Genomic DNA, 23948 nt, shown 5'->3' with positions numbered 1-23948 from the left:
AATGATTTTAAGTAGCATGGTTATTAAGTTAAAAGTAAAGAGGAAATGGTATATGGAAATTAAGCATTCTAACTGAATTGTGAAAATGTTATTTGAATGTTAACTTGATTACTGAAACTGACTTGAAAACGAAGACATATGAAAATAAATGTTGAAAACGGTCCTGTTCGTTGTTTGTCTCTGCTTCACTCTGCTTGCTCAACCCAGTCCCTATAAAACCTGTCACTTATCTACCTTCTGACACTTGGCGTAACAAGTGCAGGGTCTTGGCCATTGAATGGGCAGGTGTGGAGCAGGGGCCAGTTGTGTTTTGCTTTTACAGTCTTGTGTTTCAGGTAATGCAGTCTCTCCCGTGGTGGTCTGGGCGCAGCTGGGGCAGAAGAGGAAGCCACCCCTGCTGGTTTATGAGACTTTGTGCGACCTAACAGGCCTGGCGTGTTAAGGTGCCCTATAAGTGAAGACTGAGCAGCTCTGTGGACATGGCTAAGGATGTGTGTGGTCTGATGAAGCCGAGGGGGAGGTTCCAGCTAAGAGAACAGGATAACACTGCCATGGGGGCCCGCAGAGAGCTGGATGGAATGGTCCACTCAAAGTGGGTGAGCGATGGGGCTGAAGCGACCAAGATGGGGCCACCTGATGCCCCAGGTCTACCAGGAGAGAGGAAACAGTGGATGGAGACGACAACAAGAATGGCCCTGGCTGCCCTAGGACACCATGTGGGAGAGCTGCTAGCTAGAAGGTATTGGAGACCTTTATGTTCAAGGGGACTTTGTTTGTTTTGAGTAAATATGGGGGGTTTATTTAAAAAAAGTGCTTTTGCTAACCGGTGTGTTAAACATAATATGTGTCATTTTGCAGTGTTTTCACTCACTCTGCGAGGAAACTCTCATTTTAAAGTGGGTGAGAATGTCACAGGAGTCACTACTTTACATGTGTAACAATCAAGCATTGCTATTGGATGGTTAACGTATCAAATGATTGAATTGTGTATTTAAATCCCCCTTCCCCACAGGAAGGGGTGTAGTCCAGAGGCATGGTGGATCCTTGTTGCAACAGAGCGTATGACCTGCCATTGGCATTAAACAAAGCCTGTGTGTACATGCATGCTGATGATTCAACCATATATGTGTTACCAACCACAGCTAATGAAGTCACTGAAATTCTTAACAAGGAGTTGCAGTCCTGAACATCCCTAAAACTAAGAGCATTGTATTTGGTACAAATCATTCCCTAAGTTCTAGACCTCAACTGAATCTGATAATGGTGTGGCTGTTGAACAAGTTGAGGAGACTAAATTACTTGGTGTTACCTTAGATGGTAAACTGTCATGGTGAAAACATATAGACTCAATGGTTATAAAGATGGAGAGAGGTCTGTCCATACTAAAGAGATGACACCAGACTCAAAAAAGCAAGTCCTGCAGGCTCTAGTTTTTGCTTATCTTGATTATTCTCCAGTCATGTGGTCAAGTGCTGCAAAGAAAGACCTAGTTGAGCTGCAGCTGGCCCAGAACATAGTGGCATGTTTTTTAAATTTAACTAGGCAAGTCCGTTAAGAACAAATTCTTATTTATAATGACAGCCTACACTAGCCAACTGTGCACCACCCTACGGGTACTGCCAAACACCACTGGTTGTGTTACAGCCAGGTGGCCCAGGGTATCTGTAGTGATGCCTCCAGCATTGAGATGCGGTGCCTTAGACCACTGCACAGCTCAATATTAGAACAGTTAATTCACATACCGGGAGTCAAACCTGGGCCACCTGGGTGAAAACCAGGAATCCTAACCGCTAGACCATATGGGAACCAATCATGTCTTGCTCTTCATTGTAATCAGAGGGCTAATATAAATACTATGCATACCAGTCTCTATTAGCTAAGAGTTGAGGAGAGACTGACTGTGTCACTTCTTTTTATAAGAAACGTGAAAATGGTTTGCATAGTCAACTTACACACAGCTCTGATACACACATTTACCCCACCAGACATGCCACCAGGGGTCTTTTCACAAACCCCAAATCCAAAACAAATTCAAGAAAGCGTACTGTATTATATAAAGCCGTTATTGTATGGAACTCCCTTCCATCTCATATTGCTCAAAAGAACAGCAAACCTAGTTTAAAAAAAAACAGAAAGCAATTCCTCTCCCCCTTTTGACCTAGAAATCGTGTGTATGTATTGATATATAGGCTATGTGTGCCGTTTTCAAATGTATGTAGTTCTGTCATTGAGCTGTTTTTGTCAATTAATGTTCTGTATAATGCTATGTTTTGTGTGGACCCCAGGAAGAGTAGCTGCTGCTTCCGCAACAGGTAATGCTTCAATCAACTCTGCCTCATGCCCCACCACTACAGAGTTTAGTTAGCTTCATAGTTAGCTGTAAAAGGTGTTAGTGTTATTAGCCTATTTAGCGCTAACCAGCTAATCTGCCAATGCCACAATGGATATTGGAAATCAAACCATCGAAGATGCCTCCAAGCCCAGCAGCAATGATGGTGCTGAGCTCCATATGCTGAGCTCCAGAGCCCCCCCATTCACATATGCCGCCAGGATAATGGCTCCACAGTCCCCTCCACCCCTGACTGTTCCTGACAATCTTGGAAGAGGAGCCAGCCCAGATTAGCCTAGAATCCTACCATAACAACATGTTTTCTGTCCAAAAACATTCATTTAATATCAACTGCTTCATAGGAGGAGAGTGGCTGGAATACTCAGTTACTGCAGATGCTGTATTTTTGTTCCAATGTCGAAAGTTCCGTATTGGGTCCATTGCTAATGCAGACAAGGCCTTCACCCAAAGCGGGTATTCTAACTAGAAGCATGCTTTTGATGAAACCAAGGGATTCGCTAGGCACGCATCAAGCATGGAGCATTTGAAATGCACTGCACCGTGGAAAGAAAAACGAATTGTATTCAGTTGCATTCACATAGGCTGTTTGTAATAGGTGAATTACCCCATCTATCTTGTAGCCTATATTCATTGGCAAATAGGCCTTGCTTTACTGTGTAAGGCGCTGTCCATTGTGCTGATACAGTGCAGCGGAGATGGGTTTATAGATTTCGCGCCAACCTGTCACTTCAAAAGCACTCAATGGTCTCAGAGTTTTGTCATTTTAACTTTGTTTGTGGTATAGCGTGATATAATCAGAATTCAATATATTTCCAATGCAAGAACCCCCCCCCCAAAAGTGTGTCCCCTCACCGATTTCAACTGTCCCCTTAGTCACTTTAACTTGCCGCAGGGTCTGTGCTGTATGACTGGGAGAATCTCAATGGCCTTTTCTGAAATAGATTTGGTCAACTCCTGCGTCCTCTCTCCCGTCCTCTCTAACCTCCTTTTGAAAAAGGTCAAAAGGTAATTGAGGAAGCCGCTAGGAGAGGGATCATGGACGAAGATGCGGTTGTTTGAAATCAGACTCTCCTTTTCCAATCGCGCGTCATAAATGTATAAAGTGATAGTTGTGCAAGACATTTTATAGATAAAAGGATCATTAGCATATTGTTTTTAAATGGTTGCATGCTTTTCTACTTCGAGTAAACAATAGCTGATTCATAGGGGGTGTAAAACGATTTCCAATCTCTTCCGCGAAGGACTCAGGTTGTGCTTCCTCGCCAATAGCAGGCTATTGAGGAGGGGACCGTGTTCTGTTTTTCCCACTAATGAACTGAAACATTCCTCGGCCACTTATCGGTTTCCGGCTCACTGAGGAGTTTGCCCAAAGGAGAACTCCAATTGCATACTCATGTCCTCTCTCCTCACCTTCCTTCTCAAAGAGAAAAAGGGTATACAGAAAGGAAGCATTCTAAGTGAATTGTGAAAACGAGTTGAGAATGTGTTGAAACTTGATTACAGAAAGGAAACCATGTCTTATGAAAATAAATGTAGAAAACTGTCCTGTTTGTTGTCTGCCTCTGCCTCTGCTTCACTCTCCCTGCTCAACCCAGACCAACCCTAGAACCTATTACATTTCCAGGCCTAGCAAAGGCAGATGGTAACCAAATGGTAGCATAGCCTACATTTGGTGACTAGCTGTGTACATTGCCTTGTTATCCAATTTAATTGATTGTTCACTATCTCCTCTGAGAGAAATCTGAGAAAAGTTAGGGGTTGGCTACCTACCATGAAACAAGGACATAGGTCTTTAAAAAAAGTTATCTTTAGGGTTTATACAATTTCGTATAAGTGGGCTATAGATTCCAGTTTATACGTAATGAATCATTATTTCTTATTACAGATTTACAAATGATCTGTAAACTAACTATTTACACTAGACACTCAAACTAGACACTAATGTACTTGTCCTCTTGCTCAGTTGTACACCGGGGCCTCTAACTGCTCTTTATATTCTGGTTAGAGACGCTGTGCGCTGTTCTGTGAAGGGTGTAGTAAGCAGGGTTGTATGAGATCTTCAGTTTCTTGGCAATTTCTCACATGGAATAGCTTTCATTTCTCAGAACATGAATAGTGTGACGAGTTTCAGAAGAAAGTTCTTCTGAACCCACAAATGCTGATGCTCCAGATACTCAACTAGTCTTAAGAGGGCCAGTTTTATTGCTTCTTTAATCAGAACAATAGTTTGCAGCTGTTCAAACATAATTGCAAAAGGGTTTTCTAATGATCAATTAGCCTTTTAAAATGATAAACTTGGATTAGCTAACACAACATCCCATTGGAACACAAGAGTGATGGTTGCTGATAATGGCCTCTGTACGCCTATGTAGATATTCCATAAAAAATAAAAAAAATCCAGTTACAATAGTCATTTACAACATTACCAATGTCTACACTGTATTTCTGATCAATTTGATGGTATTGTAAATGGACAAAAAAATGTCATTTTCTTTCATAAACAAGAACATTTCTAAGTGACCCAACATTTTTGAACCGTAGTGTACATATCCCAACCAGAAGTCAAGGATTACAGGCAACATCCGCATTGAGCTAAACGCTGCCGCTTTCAAATAGTGGGACACCAATCCGACACTTAAGAAATCGCACTATGCCCTCAGACGAATCATCAAACAGGCAAAGCGTCAATACAGGATTAAGATTGAATCCTACTACACTGGCTCTGACGCTCGTCGGATGTGGCAGGGCTTGAAAACTATTATGGACTACAAAGGGAAACCTAGCCATGAGCTGCCCAGGAAGCTTATAGATAAAAGGATCATTAGCATATTGTTTTTAAATGGTTGCATGCTTTTCTACTTCGAGTAAACAATAGCTGATTCATAGGGGGTGTAAAACGATTTCCAATCTCTTCCGCGAAGGACTCAGGTTGTGCTTCCTCGCCAATAGCAGGCTATTGAGGAGGGGACCGTGTTCTGTTTTTCCCACTAATGAACTGAAACATTCCTCGGCCACTTATCGGTTTCCGGCTCACTGAGGAGTTTGCCCAAAGGAGAACTCCAATTGCATACTCATGTCCTCTCTCCTCACCTTCCTTCTCAAAGAGAAAAAGGGTATACAGAAAGGAAGCATTCTAAGTGAATTGTGAAAACGAGTTGAGAATGTGTTGAAACTTGATTACAGAAAGGAAACCATGTCTTATGAAAATAAATGTAGAAAACTGTCCTGTTTGTTGTCTGCCTCTGCCTCTGCTTCACTCTCCCTGCTCAACCCAGACCAACCCTAGAACCTATTACATTTCCAGGCCTAGCAAAGGCAGATGGTAACCAAATGGTAGCATAGCCTACATTTGGTGACTAGCTGTGTACATTGCCTTGTTATCCAATTTAATTGATTGTTCACTATCTCCTCTGAGAGAAATCTGAGAAAAGTTAGGGGTTGGCTACCTACCATGAAACAAGGACATAGGTCTTTAAAAAAAGTTATCTTTAGGGTTTATACAATTTCGTATAAGTGGGCTATAGATTCCAGTTTATACGTAATGAATCATTATTTCTTATTACAGATTTACAAATGATCTGTAAACTAACTATTTACACTAGACACTCAAACTAGACACTAATGTACTTGTCCTCTTGCTCAGTTGTACACCGGGGCCTCTAACTGCTCTTTATATTCTGGTTAGAGACGCTGTGCGCTGTTCTGTGAAGGGTGTAGTAAGCAGGGTTGTATGAGATCTTCAGTTTCTTGGCAATTTCTCACATGGAATAGCTTTCATTTCTCAGAACATGAATAGTGTGACGAGTTTCAGAAGAAAGTTCTTCTGAACCCACAAATGCTGATGCTCCAGATACTCAACTAGTCTTAAGAGGGCCAGTTTTATTGCTTCTTTAATCAGAACAATAGTTTGCAGCTGTTCAAACATAATTGCAAAAGGGTTTTCTAATGATCAATTAGCCTTTTAAAATGATAAACTTGGATTAGCTAACACAACATCCCATTGGAACACAAGAGTGATGGTTGCTGATAATGGCCTCTGTACGCCTATGTAGATATTCCATAAAAAATAAAAAAATCCAGTTACAATAGTCATTTACAACATTACCAATGTCTACACTGTATTTCTGATCAATTTGATGGTATTGTAAATGGACAAAAAAATGTCATTTTCTTTCATAAACAAGAACATTTCTAAGTGACCCAACATTTTTGAACCGTAGTGTACATATCCCAACCAGAAGTCAAGGATTACAGGCAACATCCGCATTGAGCTAAACGCTGCCGCTTTCAAATAGTGGGACACCAATCCGACACTTAAGAAATCGCACTATGCCCTCAGACGAATCATCAAACAGGCAAAGCGTCAATACAGGATTAAGATTGAATCCTACTACACTGGCTCTGACGCTCGTCGGATGTGGCAGGGCTTGAAAACTATTATGGACTACAAAGGGAAACCTAGCCATGAGCTGCCCAGGAACACAAACCTACCAGACAAGCTAAATCCATTTTATGCTCGCTTCGAGCCAAGCAACAGTGAAGCATGCATGAGAGCACCAGCTGTTCCGGAAGACTGTGTGATAATGCTCTCAGTAGCCGATGTGAGCAAGACATTTAAACAGGTCAACATTCACAAAGCTGAATGTTGGGCCAGACGGATTACCAGGACGTGTACTCAAAGCATGCTCGGACCAACTGTCAAGTGTCTTCACTGACGTTTTCAACATCTCCCTGACCGAGTCTGTAATACCTACATGTTTCAAGCAGACCGTAACCTGCCTAAATTATTACCACCTGTAGCGCTCATATCGGTAGCCATGAAGTGCTTTGAAGGCTGTTCATGGCTCACATCAACAGCATCCTCCCAGACACCTTAGAACCACTCCAATTTGCCTACCACCCCAACAGATCCAGCAAAACACAACACCATCATTAAGTTTGCTGATGACACAACAGTGGTAGGCCAGATTACCAACAATTATGAGACTGCCTATAGGAGGTCAGAGGAGGAGGTCAGTACCGGTTCCCCCCATATATAGCCTCGTTATTGTTATTTTATTGTGTTACCTTTTATTATTTTTTACTTTAGTTTATTTGGTAAATATTGTTTTCTTTCTTGAACTGCATTGTTGGTTAAGGGCTTGTAAATAAGCATTTCATGGTAAGGTATAATACCTGTTGTATTCGGCGCATGTGACAAATAAAGTTTTAGATTTAGATTTTAGATCAGTTTTGTACTATCTCCACTAATAGTTAAGGTTAGGATTGGGGGAGGGGAAGCTGATATGACTGTATATCTGTACCTAGGGGAAACTTCACCCCGGACACGTATGTTTACCATCCTATTTCTATAGTACAATTCATATTTTTACACAGTTTTCCTAGCCTGGTACCAGATTTGTTTGTACTGTCTCGCCATGTCCTCAGGTAATTTCCACATGAAGCAATTGGCAATACAGCACAAACATACAGTATCTAGGACGAGGCTACAGTTCTCTCCTTTGCCTTGTAGTAGAAATAAGATAGGGAAGAGCACTGACCTGAAGGAAAGCCAGCTAACAGGCATCTCTACCAGAGAAATGGTACAACAGAGATCCACATCTTCAAATAAAGTTATGTACTTTGTCAAATACAACTAAAGTGGTATTCACCCCTGAAAAGCTGATCAGTTAGATTGACCACCACCCTTACATCAAATAGTCAAAAGTGGATCAGTCCACACAGTCATTTTAAGTGATTGAGGTTCACGCCCCCCCCCCCCCCCCGAAACACAAGTCAGTTCAATTGACCCAATCACACCCACAAGAAGAGGTCAAAGTGGTCCAGTCCACATGCAGTCATTTTAAGTGATCCAGAGGTTCGAAAGGAAATGCTTTACAGTCTCATCTTCCTCTGCTAGAACACTGCATAAACTTAATCCAAGATGTGCTCCTTCAAGTAGCCTGGGCAGGATTCTCCATTTTGTCTTCAAGTCATTTGCGATTACAGCTCGGATACGGAGGGGGAGGTGAGTAGCTGTCTATCCTGGGTGGGGTGGGGGTGTAGGGAGGGGGGCGCATGGCCGAAGGGTACATCTCATAGTCATAGGTGTAGGGGGGTGGGGGTCCTGGAGAAAGAGAGAGAGGCAGACAGACACAGAGAGAGAAAAGTGTTTATCATCAGTAGTTGCTGGATAAAGAAAGATTATGCCAATACACACATACAAGTACAGCAGACCCTGCCATGTCATTGTATCTGTTTTGATGGGCTTTAGAAACCAGTGGAGACTGCTGAGGAGAGGATGGCTCATAGTAAAGACTGGAATGGAGCAGCTATAGGAGTACAGGCTCATTGTAATGGCTGGAATTGGGTTTTTGGAACTGTATGAAACACAAAGACAACACCAGACTCCACTGGAGTCAATGGAATGATTTCAACCAATGGAAACGATGTTTCGATACCATTCCATTGTCTCCATTCCAGCCATTATTATGAGCTGTTCTCCCCTCAGCAGCCTGTATTGGTAGAAACATTCTAGACTTCAGTATGTGTTGGTCATTGGTGGAGGAGCAATGTCCTCTAGTGATGGAATCATTGTACTGCAGGGAAACGGGTAAATTGGTTTTCGGTTCAGCCGGTTAGTGGAGGCACAGTGGTTAAGGCACGTATTCATAAAGTCTCATAGTAGGAGTGCTGAGCTAGGATCAGTTTGCCCGTTTAGACCATAATGAATAAGATTAGGACATACACACCAAGCAGTGTCTAAGGAAGGCCTGAAAAATGACCAAAGACTCCAGCCACCCGTTCTCTCTTCTTCCGTCCGGCAGGCGGTACCAGAGTATCAGGTCTCGTAACAACAGGCTCCGAGACAGCTTATACCACCAAGTAATGAGACTTCTACACAGATAGACAATAGCTGCCCACCCCCACCAAGGACTATATGCGCTGAATGTAGAGTACCAGTCAAAAGTTTGGACACACCTACTCATTCAAGGGTTTTTCTTTATTTTTACATTGTAGAATAATAGTATAGACGTCAAATCTACAAAATAACATATGGAATCATGTAGTAACAAAAAAGTGTTAAACATATCAAAATATATTTTAGATTCTTTAAAGTAGCCACCCTTTGCCTTGATGACAGCTTTGCACACTCTTGGCATTCTCTCAACAAGCCTTACCTGGAATGCTTTTCCAACAGTCTTGAAGGAGTTCCCACATATTCTGAGCACTTATTGGCTGCTTTTCGTTCACTCTGCAGTCCAACTCATCTCAATTGGATTGAGGTCGGGTGATTGTGGAGGCTAGGTCATCTGATGCAGCACTCCATCACTCTCCTTCTTGGTAAAAATAGCCCTTACACAGCCTGGAGGTGTGTTGGGTCATTGTCCCGTTGAAAAAATATATGATAGTCCAACTAAGCGCAAACCAGATGGGATGGCGTATCGCTGCAGAATGCTGTGGAATCCATAATGGTTAACTGTGCCTTGAATTCTAAATAAATCACAGACAGTGTCACCCCCACACCATCACACCTCCTCCTCCATGATTCACATTGGGGAACCACACAAATGGAGATAATCAGTTCACTTACTCTGCGTCTCACAAAGACACAGTGGTTGGAACCAAAAATCTCAAATTTGGACTCATCAGAACAAAGAATAGATTTCAACCGGTCTAATGTCCATTGCCCACGTTTCTTGGCCCAAGAAAGTCTCTTCTTATTATTGGTATCCTTTAGTAGTGGTTTCTTTTCAGCAATTCGACCATGAATGCCTGATTCACGAAGTCTCCTCTGAACAGTTGATGTTGAGATGTGTCTGTTACTTGAACTCGGTGAAGCATTTATTTGGGCTGCAATTTCTCAAGCTGGTAACTCTAATGAACGTATCCTCTGCAGCAGAGGTAACTCTGGATCTTTCTTTCCTGTGGTGGACATAATGAGATCCAGTTTCATCAGAGAGCTTGATGGTTTTTGCGACTCCACTTGAAGAAACTTTTTAAAGTTCTTGAAATGTTCCTATTTGACTGACCTTCATGTCTTAAAATAGTGATGGACTGTCGTTTCTCTTTGCTTATTTGAGCTATTCTTGCCATAATATGGACTTGGTCTTTTGCCAAATAGGGCTACCTTGACCCAACACAACTGATTGGCTCAAACGCATTAAGAAGGAAATAAATTCCACAAATTAACTTTTAAGAAGGCACACTATTAATTGAAATGCATTCCAGGTGACTACCTCATGAAGCTGAGAATGCCAAGAGTGTGCAAAGCTGTCATCAAGGCAAAAGGTGGCTACTTTGAAGAATCTCAAATATAAAATATATTTTGATTTGTTTAACACTGTTTTGGTTACTATATGATTCCATATGTGCTATTTCATAGTGTTGATGTCTTCCCTATTATTCTACAATGTAGAAAATAGTCAAAATAAAGAAAAACCCTTGAATGAGTAGGTGTGTCCAAACTTTTGACTGGTACTGTATGCACACTCACAGGTCTCTACCCACATGCACACACTAACAACCACATACATACACTCGCAATCACGCACACTTATGCTGTTGCTATATTGGTTACTATTATTATTATTATTTATCCTGCTACCAGTCACTTTCTCGTAATCCCTGTCTACATGTACATACTGTATCTACCTCAACTACTCCATTATCCCTGCACATTGTACATTTGGTACTGGCACTGACCCTGTATATAGCTTACAGTCTTATGTTTTGTTATTCCTTTATTTCTCAGGTTTTTTTGTTATCGTATTTTGATACTGAATACTGCACTGGGCTTGCAAGGTAGTAACCCTTCCCACTCACAGCCCCTGTCATCCTGTATACGGCTTGAAAATGGCATTGATAAGCGCCTGCAGTGGCTGTACAGTAACATGCTATACATGACGTCAGAGCTCAGGTTCTCCTCTTCACAGCGTGTATGGGTTTTGACTGACAGCAGTTATAAACTTGAGCACTGACAAGAAGATCCTACCATTCCTCCCTCTAATTGTGCTACTTTTGCACATTTGTTGTTGTCTGTGTGAGGGAAATGCTGTAAATAGAGAGGAGTGGATGTGTTCTGAAATATGAGACATTGAGGATTATAATAAATACAGCTTTGATGTCATACAAGGAAACCACAGACCCGTGAGTACAAATATGCACTTCATTTTTCCATATTTGGAAACTCATGTAATTTTCAGTATCAATGTTTGTGACCACTATGTTTGATTCACAGTTACAAGGATGACATGCATTAAACCCTGGGTTGTCCTGAACAGATTTGGCCTATGTTTGTCATATTATATAAATAAATATCCACAGAGCATGCACCTTTTTTAACATGCAATCTACCTGCAGTGAAGCTGCTCAGCATTTACATTACTTTCAGTCATCTAGCAGACATTCCCACCCAGAGTGACCCACAGGAGCAACCAGGGTCAAGCGCCCCGCCCAATAGCACAAGAATAGATCCCTACCCAGTAAAATCGGGGACCCGAACCAGCAACCTCTCGGCCACCGGCCCAAGCTCTCAAATGCCAGGCCTCCAACCATCCAAGAACCCTCCCATAAGTTCCCCTCAAAAAACCTCCCCCCACCCCCCATCGCTATCCTCCCCTAAGCCACCATCCCCCTCCAACCCAACCAAAACCACCACCGACCCAATACGCCAAACAACCAACAAAAACAACAAAAGAGAGAAAAAAACAAAAACAAAGGACAACAACAGAAAACAAAAATCATGACAGCAAGGCCAACTGTATGCATTTGTGTGCATGTGTGGCACTATTTACATTTGTGTATGTGTGTGTGTGTCCGTGTCTGTGCACGTGTGTTCGTTTGAATGCAAGTGTGTGTATGCATGAGTACATGCATACAAGCGCTAGCATGGCATCAGTCTTAGGCAAACAGGCATTTGATGTAACAATGTTCCTTTTTAGTTCCAGTTAAACATGCACTTGAATGCGCTAATGACTCCATTCTATGTGCATCAAAATTACAATCTGCTTGCCTGAAGTGCCTTTTGAAAGCCTGACACGGTAAGATTTTATAACTTTGATGTATTTTATAACTTAGCTAATGACGGGGCACACACTGGTTGAATCAATGTTGTTTCCACGCCATTTCAATGAAAGAAAAGTAAATGTAAGTTGCACAAAAAAATCAACATCGACTCAGTGGGTTTTGTCCAACATATCTCCAGACCTACTCACTGCCACAGTCATACTCTGGACCTAGTTTTGTCCCGTGGAATAAATGTTGTGGATCTTAATGTTTTTCCTCATAATCCTGGAGTTAATCCTAATCCATAATCCTAATCGGACCGACATTTTATTATGTTTGCAATCGCAACAAATAATCAAATCAAATGTATTTATATAGCCCTTCTTGCATCAGCTGATATCTCAAAGTGCTGTACAGAAACCCAGCCTAAAACCCCACACAGCAAGCAATGCAGGTGTAGAAGCACGGTGGCTAGGAAAAACTCCCTAGAAAGGAGTTCTGCTCAGATCCCAACCAAGGATCATCAAACGTTGTGCTATAAATTATCGGACAACCCAAAGATTCCTAGATGCCCTTCCAGACTCCCTCCACCTACCCAAGGACGTCAGAGTACAAAAGTCAGTTAAACACCTAACTGGGGAACTCAATTTAACCTTGCGTAATACCCTAGATGCAGTCGCACCCCTAAAAACATTTGTCATAAGAAACATCTCCCTGGTATACAGAAAATACCCAAGCTCTGAAGCAAACTTCCAGGAAATTGGAACAGAAATGGAGCTACATGAAACGGGAAGTCTTCCGACTAGCTTGGAAAGACAGTACCGTGCAGTATCAATCATCCTATTTTTCAAACTTAATTGAGGAAAATAAGAACAATCCCAAATGTATTTTTGATACTGTCGCAAAGCTAACTAAAAAGCAGCATTCCCCAAGAGAGGATGGCTTTCACTTCAGCAGTGATAAATTCATGAACTTCTTTGACAAAAAGATCATGATCATTAGAAAGCAAATTACGGACTCCTCCTTAAATCTGTGTATTCCTCCAACGCTCAGTTGTCCTGAGTCTGCACAACACTGCCAGGACCTAGGATCAAGCGAGACACTCAAGTTTTTTAATACTATATCTCTTGACACATTGATGAAAATAATCACGGCCTCTAAACCTTCAAGCTGCATACTGGACCCTATTCCAACTAAACTACTGAAAGAGCTGCTTCCTGGCCTTCGCCCTCCTATGTTGAACATAATAAATGGCTTTCTATCCACCGGATGTGTACCAAACTCACTAAAAGTGGCAGTAATAAAGCCTCTCTTGAAAAAGCCAAACCTTGACCCAGAAAATATAAAAAACTATCTCCCATTCCTCTCAAACATTTTAGAAAAAGCTGTTGCGCAGCAACTCAATGCCTTCCTGAAGACAAACAATGTATATACGAAATGCTTCAGTCTGGTTTTAGACCCCATCATAGCACTGAGACTTCACTTGTGAATGTGGTAAATTACCTTTTAATGGTGTCAGACTGAGGCTCTGCATCTGTCCTCGTGCTCCTAAACCTTAGTGCTGCTTTTGATACCATCGATCACCACATTCTTTTGGAGAGAGAGATTGGACAAGTTCTGGCCTGGTTTACATCTTATCTGTTGGAAAGATATCAGTTTGTCTCTGTAGATGGTTTATCCTCTGACAAATCAACTGTAAATTTCGGTGTTCCTCAAGGCTCCGTTTTAGGACCACTATTGTTTTTACTATATATTTTACCTTTTGGTGATGTCATTCGGAAACATAATGTTAACTGCTATGCGGACGACACACAGCTGTACATTTTGATGAAACATGTTGACGCCCCAAAATTGCCCTCCCTGAAAGCTTGTGTTTCAGATATAATAAGGAAGTGGATGGCAGCAAATGTTCTACTTTTAAACTCGGACAAACCAGAGATGCTAGTTCTAGGTCACAAGAAACAAAGACATCTTCTGTTGAATCTGACAATTAATCTTGATCATTGTACAGTCATCTCAAATAAAACTGTGAATGACCTCTGCGTTACTTTGGGCCCCTGATCTCTCTTTTGAAGAAAATATCAAGACTGTTTGAAAGACAGCTTTTTTCCATCTATGTAATGTGGAAGGACCACTAGAGGGCAGGCTGGGCTCACGGATAGTAGCCCAACAAAGGCATGGGAGGCAAGGTAGCCAGAGGCAATTAAGCACAGCTGACAGTACTAATGACATATTCTCCTTCCCCTATAAGAGAGAGTATGGAACCAGCAGAAAGAAGGGGGGAAAAACGATCTCTGGAAGATGACCACCGAGACAGAGGAGCTATCCAGGAAGAACCATTAAGACGTAGCAATCCCGTGACTTTTATTGTAGTTTAAAGATAATCGTATTGTGTTCCTGTTTGATCTGGAGAAGAAGATGTATGTTTTGTCCTTGGGAGATATTCATTAATTATGTTGGAGTGTTTGTGTTGCCCAAATGCCTTCAATAGAGAACTGTGTTCAATCAAGAAAACCTACTCCTGACTCGTTTATTCCACCTTCCCGCTTTAGAGTGACGCCCAATTACTTGGTCCGCTCACAGTAACATTGCAAAAATCGGAAACTTTCTGTTAAAAAATGATGCAGAAAAATGAATCCATGCTTTTGTCACTTCTAGGTTAGACTACTGCAATGCTCTACTTTTAAAGCAGTAAATAAACTTCAGTTAGTGCTAAACATGACTGCTAGAATCTTGACTAAAACCAAAAAATGTGATCATATTACCCCCGTGCTAGCCTCTCTACACTGGCTTCCTGTTAAGGCAAGGGCTGATTTCAAGGTTTTAATGCTTGCCCCTACCCATCTGTCCAATTTGGTCTTGCCATACATACATACACGTACGCTATGGTCACAAGATGTAGGCCTCCTTACTATTCCTAGAATTTCTAAGCAAACAGCTGGAGGCAGGGCTTTCTCCTATAGAGCTCAATTTTTATGCAAATGATCTGCCTATCCATGTGAGAGACGCAAACTCAGTCTTGACCTTTAAGTCTATATTTTAGACTCATCTCTTCAGTATGTTTTATGATTGAGTGTAGTCTGGCCCAGGAGTGTGAAGCTGAACGGAAAGGCACTGGAGCAATGAACTGCCCTTGCTGTCTCTGCCTGGCCGGTTCCCCTCTCTCCACTGGGATTCTCTGCCTCAAACCCTATTACAGGGGATGAGTCACTGGCTAGGAGGGGTGCGTCACTTGAGTGGATTGAGTCACTGTGATCTTCCTATGCGGGTTGCCCCCCCCCCCCCCCCCCGGGTTCATGCCGTGGGGGAGATCTTCGTGGGCTATACTCGGCCTTGTCTCAGGATAGTAAGTTGGTGGTTGAAGATATCCCTCTAGTAGTGTCGTCGGACAGGGCCACAGTGTCACCCGACCCCTCCTGTCTCAGTCTCCAGTATTTATGCCGCAATAGTTTGTGTCGGGAAGCTAGGGACAGTCTGTTATATCTGGAGTATTTCTCCTGTCTTATCCGGTGTCCTGTGTGAATTTAAGTAAGCTCTCTCTAATTCTCTCTCTCTTTCATTCTTTCTTTCTCTCTGAGGACCTGAGCCCTTGGACCATGCCTCAGGACTACCTGGCCTGATGACTCCTTGCTGTCCCCAGTCCACCTGGTCATGCTGCTGCTCCGGTTTCAACTGTTCTGCCTGCATATATGGAACCCTGACCTGATCACCGGACGTGCTACCTTGTCCCAGACCTGCTGTTTTCAACTCTCTAGAGACAGCAAGAGCGGTAGAGATACTCTGAATGATCAGCTATGAAAAGCCAACTGACATTTACTCCTGTGGTGCTGACCTGTTGCACCCTCTACGACCACTGTGATTATTATTATTTGACCCTGCTGGTCATCTATTAACATTTTAACATCTTGGCCATGTTCTGTTATAATCTCCACCCGGCACAGCCAGAAGAGGCCACCCCTCATAGTCTGGTTCCTCTCTAGGTTTCTTTCTAGGTTCCGGCCTTTTTAGGGAGTTTTTCCTATCCACTGTTCTTCTACACCTACATTGCTTGCTGTTTGGGGTTTTAGGCTGGGTTTCTGTACCAGCACTTTGACATCAGCTGATGTAAGAAGGGCTCTATAAATACATTTGATTGATCGAACAGTGTAATGTTTGGAATCAGTCTCGTGTAAGGTGAACTGTTTTGTCCTCACCTTTGGTCTGATAATTTCCGCATAATCTCCAAAGTGTTCTCTTTCAATTGCTATCATGCTAAAGCATATGCTTTTTATAGTTATTCTTAAATATATATTTATTTGGCCCTATCCATAAAGGCCAATTTACACATGTATAAGGGGTTAAAGGACCAGTGCAGTCAAATGTGATTTTCTTGTTTCATATACTGTATATTTCCACACTATGAGGTTGGAATAATACCGTGAAATTGTGAAAATGATGATAATGCCCTTTTAGAGTGACATTTCTGGGATCTTTTAAGAAGAAACATGGGACCAACACTTTACATGTTATGTTTATCTTTTTGTTCCGTGTAGTTAATAGACCAATAAGAAAGAGAGTTCCAAAACTCTCTGACAATAACAGATCGTTTTCAATTTTCCCCTCCCCACTCAGACCACTCCCAGACAGTCGTAGCAAAATTCTTGCTTGAGATATTGCTCTTTGCTAAGAACCTAATTTTGTTTATTTTTTTGCCATTTGAATGGAAAAACAATCACATTAAGGTACTTAATTGTTACCTGGAAATTATTTGATATTGAGATAAAAATGGCTGGATTGGGATTTAAGCATTTCACTGTACTTGTGCATGTGACTAATAAAACGTGAAACCATATGGACTCTGAGAGCTGGCCTAGGATCAGTTTAGCCTTTTGATCATAATGAATAAGATTATATGGACAGGAGGGACCTGATCCTAGATCAGTCTTACCTGGGTAGCCCTGGGACACAGTGTTGATGTAGGAGGTGTTGAACACATCCACCCGGGCCCCGCGCCCATTCTTCACACACATGCACACACACAGGAAGAAGGCCGCCAGCGCTCCCATCAGAAACACCACACCAAACACGATGCCCGAGATCGCCGTGCCCCTAGAAAACGTACACACAAACACACGTTTGTCACTTTGACTGAATACTCCCCTTTTCATTCTAGTTTGTGGCTGCTGGTAAGTCATCTCATCCAATTAATCTTCTCACAAATCAATTCTGCACGGAATTTCAATTCACCTCCCTACCTCCTTAAAGAGTTAAAGAGTATCTTAAATAAACCTCACGGCCACCCCTCCCCCCAAAAAGGCTATTTTGTTGAAAACGACTTTGTTGAGGGAAAACGTACTTGCTAAGATTGTGATATGTTGTTGTCTCACCTAGCTATCTTAAGATGAATGCATTAATTTAAGCCGCTCTGGATAAGAGTGTCTTCTAAATTACTCAAATGTAAATGTATGATGTGACTTAATTGAAAAGTGAATTGACCCAAAGTTTGGGTCATATTCACTAGACACCAAATTTAAAAAAACCTGACTGAAACAGGGAGGGTCTACCTGGACACGTGCAATATGAAACATTTCAGTTTTTATTGCCAAATGTTTTGCTACAGTGTGCTACAATGAATACAACCCTGCTCTATAGAGAAGCAGTGCATTTTGGGATAGGGCCATCTAGGGCTGAGAAAAGGCTGGGAGCAGCTGCCTGTAACATACACTGGACCAAACATGTCTGTGGGCAACCATGGAGATCTGCTCAACCATCGGATTATATGACTCAGACCTGTGTGTATGTGTGTGAGTATGTGTCTGTGTTAGCGTGAGTGTGTGTGTACATATACGTGTGCTTTTGTGTATGTATGTGGTCAAACTCCATTTAAAAGGCTGTGGAGAAGCTGTAGAAAGAGATGAGATATCTCTCCTGAAACAAGGAACCATTATTCCTCCCCATTACCTTATGACAACCATGGCCTTGAAAGAGCTACATTATATGGATAGAAAAAAACGAGTCCACATTCAATGGGCCTATTCAATAGCACTTTTTTTTTGTGAAACCCCCACTTATTTAGCATCAGCTTTATGAGTCAAACTGTGAATTTGGGAATTTGAACTGTGACATGAATTAACGTTGCATGCATACACAACACTTTAATATCATGATTATCTTCATTGGTGGACTGTAGCAGGTAGCATGTGTTATACTCTGGTGAGAAAGAGGACAGAGAAAGTGAGAGGCCAGCTCTCTTGAGCCAAATGACGGTCAAACCTCTCAGAGGGGTCATACGCTGCATTTGGAAAGGGCAGGTGGTGAAGTGGTAGAGAAGTGATTTTGTGTGTGTGTAGTTGGGGAGTGTGTGTTTATAGATGGAGGGTGACTGAGCATGTGTGTATGTATAGAAGGTGACATTGTGTGTGTGTGTTTACTTACGAGAGGACATCTCCCATATAGGCGTAGTAGGAGCAGCAGAAAGGGGGAGAGCCTTCACAGCAGTACTCCACACAGCCATCACACTGGGCCTCACTGTGACCTGCAGGAGAGATGCAATACATTATATGGAGACGCCATACACACACACCTACCTCTACTACGGACATATGCACACACTCACTCTCTGCATCTAACATGCTGAGTGAAAGGTAGACTGTGCTCTTTGGAATCAAGATTTCCAAAACCCTTTAAATGGACAAAATCACAATGCTGTGTTCATATTACAAAAGGTTAAAAACATCATGGAAAGCAGCTAAGGCAGATACACTTAAAACGTTGTCTTTCGCTTAATTGAACCTTTTCTAAACATGGAAATGTCACTAAAATCAAGGCTTTTTAAAGAGTAACTTAGCTAGAGCAAAACAACCATATTGCACATAAACTCACAAAACAAGAATTTGACTTTAACTTCCTGACTGATGTCTTGAGATGTTGCTTCAATATATCCACATAATTTTCCTACCTCATAATGACATTTATTTTGTGAAGTGCACCAGTCCCTCCTGCAGCAGAGCACCCCCCACAACATGATGCTGCCATCCCCGTGCATCACGGTTGGGATGGTGTTCTTCGGCTTGCAAGCCTCTTACCTTTTTCCTCCAAACATAATGATGGTCATCATGGCCAAACAGTTATATTTTTGTTTCATCAGACCAGAGGACATTTCTCCAAAAAGTACGATCTTTGTCCCCATGTGCAGTTGCAAACCGCAGTCTGGCTTTTTTATGGCGGTTTTGGAGCAGTATCTTCTTCCTTGCTGAGTGGCCTTTCAGGTTATGTAGATATAGGAGTCATTTAACTGTGGATATAGATACTTTTGTACCGGTTTCCTCCAGCATCTTCACAAGGTCCTTTGCTGTTGTTCTGGGATTGATTTGCACTTTTTGCACAAAAGTACGTTAATCTCTTGGAGACAGAACATGTCTCCTTCCTGAGTGGTATGACGGCTGCGTGGTCCAATGGTGTTTATACTTGCGGACTATTGTTTGTACAGATGAATGTGGTACCTTCAGGCGTTTGGAAATTGCTCCCAAGGATGAACCAGACTTGTGGAGGTCTACAATTGTTTTGCTGAGGGCTTGGCTGATATATTTGGATTTTCCCATAATGTTAAGCAAAGAGGCACTGAGTTTGAATGTAGGCCTTGAAATACATCCACAGGTATACCTCCAATTGACTCAAATTATGTCAATTAGCCTATCAGAAGCTTCTAAAGCCATTACATAATTTTCTGGAATTTTCCAAGCTGTTTAAAGGCAGTCAACTTAGTGTATGTAAACTTCTGACCCACCTGAATTGTGATAAAGTGAATTATAAGTTAAATAATCTGTCTGTAAACAATTGTTGTAAAAATGTATTGTGTATAGTTTGTTAACAAGAAATTTGTGGAGTGGTTGAAAAAGGAGTTTTAATGACAACCTAAGTCTATGTAGACTCCCGAATTCAACTGTAAGTGGAAATATATAGTCCTTATAGAGGGTTTATGAAGGCTTCATTAAGCCTTAAAGGGTATTCATCCTGTAGAGTGGGACCTAACCCTAAACCGATAAGCACACAACACCACACATCAAAAAGGGTTATAACAATAAGATGAGTTGTGTGACAACAGGGCTATGTGGATGGAGATCATACAAGACATTTCAGAAAATATTTTATTTTTTCAACTACACTATTCACTAACTTCACCTGTGTTCTTTCTCTCTGCACTAGTCTAAACCTGCAGATACCTCTCTCTCACCAAAGCTTTCCCCTTTGTATACCCTGGTTTTCAGTGGTTTAGTCAGCCTTGGTTGGGTGGAGAGTGTGTGTGTGTAAATATATATATGTATGTGGGTGTGTGTGTCTAAAAAAAGGCATTTCTCTTTTCTCACTAGAACTGACTTTGCTGATAAATACTTTGTTGAGGGAAACTGTACCTGATACGATTGTGATGTGTTGTCTCCCCTAGCTACAGTATCTTAAGGTGAATGCACTCATTGTAAGTTGCTCTGGATAAGAGAATCTGCTAAATTACTAAAATGTAATCTAAAAATGTGTAAACCTGTGTATAAACCTTCTGTGTATGTGAGCACGACAAAGATGAAGCACTGAAGGTTATTACAGCCCCTCTGAGGCTTTGGAGAGCTGGTGGTGAGAGTCCTTCAGTGGAGAGACACACGGATATGTGACTTGAAATGAAGGGGATGGCTCAGGGAGAGGGGTCTCAAAATGAGAAAGCACTTGAAATAAAGAACATTTGGAAACACTACTTGTGGTTTTGTATTTGATTATTTTTGATATAGTATTTGAACACACACGGTCTGTCTAAAGGATATGTGTCCTATATCTGACTGTTTGCCCTCCTCAACAACCACATCATTTAACCCAGACACAGCCCTGCTTTTTCTCAACCTTCAAGCATACTGCCACAAATTACTGGTGTGTGTGTGTGTGTGTGTGTGTGTGTGTGTGTGTGTTCAATGATTTTCATCTTCATTCCAGCTTTGTTCAAAAGGATGGCATATTTTGTTTTCCAACCCTGAAAAGGCGTGTGTGGGCCTACAATAGTAATCTTGAAACAGAGTAGACATCATTTGGGTACATCCCTCTTCCCTATATACAGTAGTGCACTACTTGTGACCACAGACATTTGAGCCGCAAACATATTCCTCCCTGTGAAGTGTGGAGTGTAACCACTTTGATGTGTATGTCATCGATGGTAACGATGGTAGTCTATATGGGTGGTCCCTTGAGGTCTAGCTCCTTACCTCAGGGTCCTGTCGCTTTTTACGCTGGGGACAATGGCAGTATAGTTCTGCGACTAGTGCTGAGCAAGCCCCCCCGCCGCCACACACACACACACAAGCTCGCACACACTTTTTCTTCTTCTATGTATATCACTTCAGAGTTTTGATATAAGGTTTTATGCATATTGTTTGGTTACATTTATGAGATTCAAACTCAATTGAGTCTTTTTTTTTTATTGTAGGGGTAAACGGTAAACTACAGCACTTTTATTTATCGAGGGACTCTTTTACCATTGAGTACATGAACGGTAGTATGTCTAAGTTAATGATCGGCTACATTGAGGCAATGTTTTTTTTAGATAGCTACCATTCGTTTACGTTGTGAAACCATCCATGCATTGGGTTGATGAGTTCACATTCACAATTAGCCTAATAAAAAAGTAAACCATTGTTAAATGAACACTTCTGCTGATAATAACACATTTTCGCACGTTGAAGACGATAAAGCATCCTAGAGAACCAGGGACAAATGAACGAACTCTTACCGGCAAAAACACAAAGTAGGAGAGAGTCCCGTAGGAACTTCCACCCCGCTGCCTCCGTTCTTTCCATATCGACTGATAACATAGGCCTACTTGTTCTAAATGTTGCTCACAGTTATTCCCAAACGATAAATTCCGTGTTTTTCATTCATATGCGCCCACGAAGAAGACTATGGGATATAGTCGCTCACCGAAACATCGCTGATATGCGCAATCAATTGAGTTCTCTAAAAAGTTCAATCGAAGAGAGCCATGAACGCAAATTCATGGATCTTTGCTCCAGTCATTAAAATGCTTAAATCAGAATGAAAAGTCTCATTCGTTTTTTCTTTCATGTGTTCGTATCTCTAAAAGTGTCTCCTTCAGTCTTTCCTCGTTGTTTTCTTCTGTTCCCTTTTTCCTTGGAGTGGGTCCTAGCGCTTCCCCTCCCCCGCAACAGCTATTTTCTCAAATTACTGTTGACTGGGTGGGAAAAGGGATGGAAGTACCTCGATAACATTTGCATCTCTCCGACATAAAGGACGCCACCGCCCCCACTATCATGACCACTTTGAAAATGAAAAATATATTGGTCTATGTCGTGTACACACACATCTCAGGATAATTTTAGAGGAAACTAACTTTTTTTTAAACACTGTTTACCAACGTCCCTAGTCAGAAACCAAAACATATCCACCCGCCCCTCTCAATATGTCATACAAAACATCCATGAACCTCTATTTTAAATGTCCAAGGAGCACGAAGTTTGTTTGATATAACTTAGAACTAAACGATTTCATCTCGTAAAATGTAGGCTAAATGGGTTGCTCAAGCTTGTAGGATTGAATGACCTCCCTCTCAAACACCATCTTTAATCAACCTAGGCCTATTTACTTTGTGTGACAGTCAAACATGGTTATGCCTTAATATAGGGTCACTCATTCTGCATAAAATACTAATTGTTTTAGGTGAGAAGAGTCTAGTATCTCTTTATTACGAATTTATATCCTAATTCTAATAAAGACAGAATAAGCTTGAATTGCGGTTTTGGCTTTGCCATGATGCATGAAAGGAGAGCTTGTATACATAGATAGATTCATTCTAAAATGTAATGCAGTCGTTATAGTTAAAGTTTCCTCTAGGTGCAGATCTAGGATCAGCTTCCCCACCCCCAATCATAACCTTAAACGTTATTGGGGGAAATGCAAAACTGACTCACGACCATAGTCTAGGGGCAACTTCACCCTACACCTCAGAGTGGCATCTTGTCATTCTTAACTTCATAGGGAAACGTGACCTTTTACAGAAATGCCACCCATTCATAATTGTTCACAGATGTCAGGGGTTTTCGGCAGATAATTAATTGAGAGTGTGTTGGTGGGAGTTTTTGGTTTTGTCTTGCACCGGCATGCAGAGATGGGAAAACTAAACAAAAGTACAACAATAGTGTAATTGTATTCTATAAAGAAAGTCCCAGTTCCCAAGGAAATAAGCATTTTCCATTGGCAACAACAGCAACACAACTGTGGTAGGCTAACTCGGTGGCAACTCCACAGTGCTTATGGGAAGAGCACAGCATTTAATATAGCTAGTCCTATACAGACTCGGTTGTAGTATATTTTAAATGCTCTTTAAATAAATTGTAAGTCAGTCTTTTCAGTGGTTGAAACGGTATGTCACTGTAATGTGGACAAGTTAGCATTGAGCTTGAAAGGTTTGGGCTTCTCTTTTCATTTCCCTTCTTTGGCTCTTTTTTTCTTATAGTCAGCATAAGCTACATTTAGAGGGAATACCAATCCAGGACATTCTTTTTCTGTTCTGCAAACATGTTGTTTACAGAATCTGCTGACACATTGAATGCATCCCAAATCGCACCCTATTCCCATTATA

General features: G+C 41.6%; 1 protein-coding gene and 1 non-coding gene across 2 annotated transcripts; both read right to left on the bottom strand.

Annotated features, from left to right (window-relative positions):
- Nucleotides 1–1733: 1733 nt before the first annotated feature.
- Nucleotides 1734–1805, bottom strand: trnae-uuc (transfer RNA glutamic acid (anticodon UUC)). The gene has a single exon. It is a non-coding gene; the product is annotated as a tRNA-Glu (tRNA).
- Nucleotides 1806–7218: 5413 nt separating this feature from the next.
- Nucleotides 7219–22532, bottom strand: LOC109906168 (cysteine and tyrosine-rich protein 1). Its single transcript, XM_020503804.2, has 4 exons — nucleotides 22083–22532; nucleotides 18752–18851; nucleotides 17265–17425; nucleotides 7219–8456 (listed from the first exon to the last, which is right to left on the bottom strand). Exons 1-4 carry the CDS (start codon nucleotides 22162–22164, stop codon nucleotides 8323–8325), a joined length of 477 nt encoding a protein of 158 aa, XP_020359393.1. The 5' UTR covers nucleotides 22165–22532; the 3' UTR covers nucleotides 7219–8322.
- Nucleotides 22533–23948: the final 1416 nt, after the last annotated feature.

Source organism: Oncorhynchus kisutch, linkage group LG16 (genome assembly GCF_002021735.2).
Source record: "Oncorhynchus kisutch isolate 150728-3 linkage group LG16, Okis_V2, whole genome shotgun sequence".
Classification (NCBI taxonomy): domain Eukaryota; kingdom Metazoa; phylum Chordata; class Actinopteri; order Salmoniformes; family Salmonidae; genus Oncorhynchus; species Oncorhynchus kisutch.
This window is presented reverse-complemented; position numbering and strand designations above follow the sequence as displayed.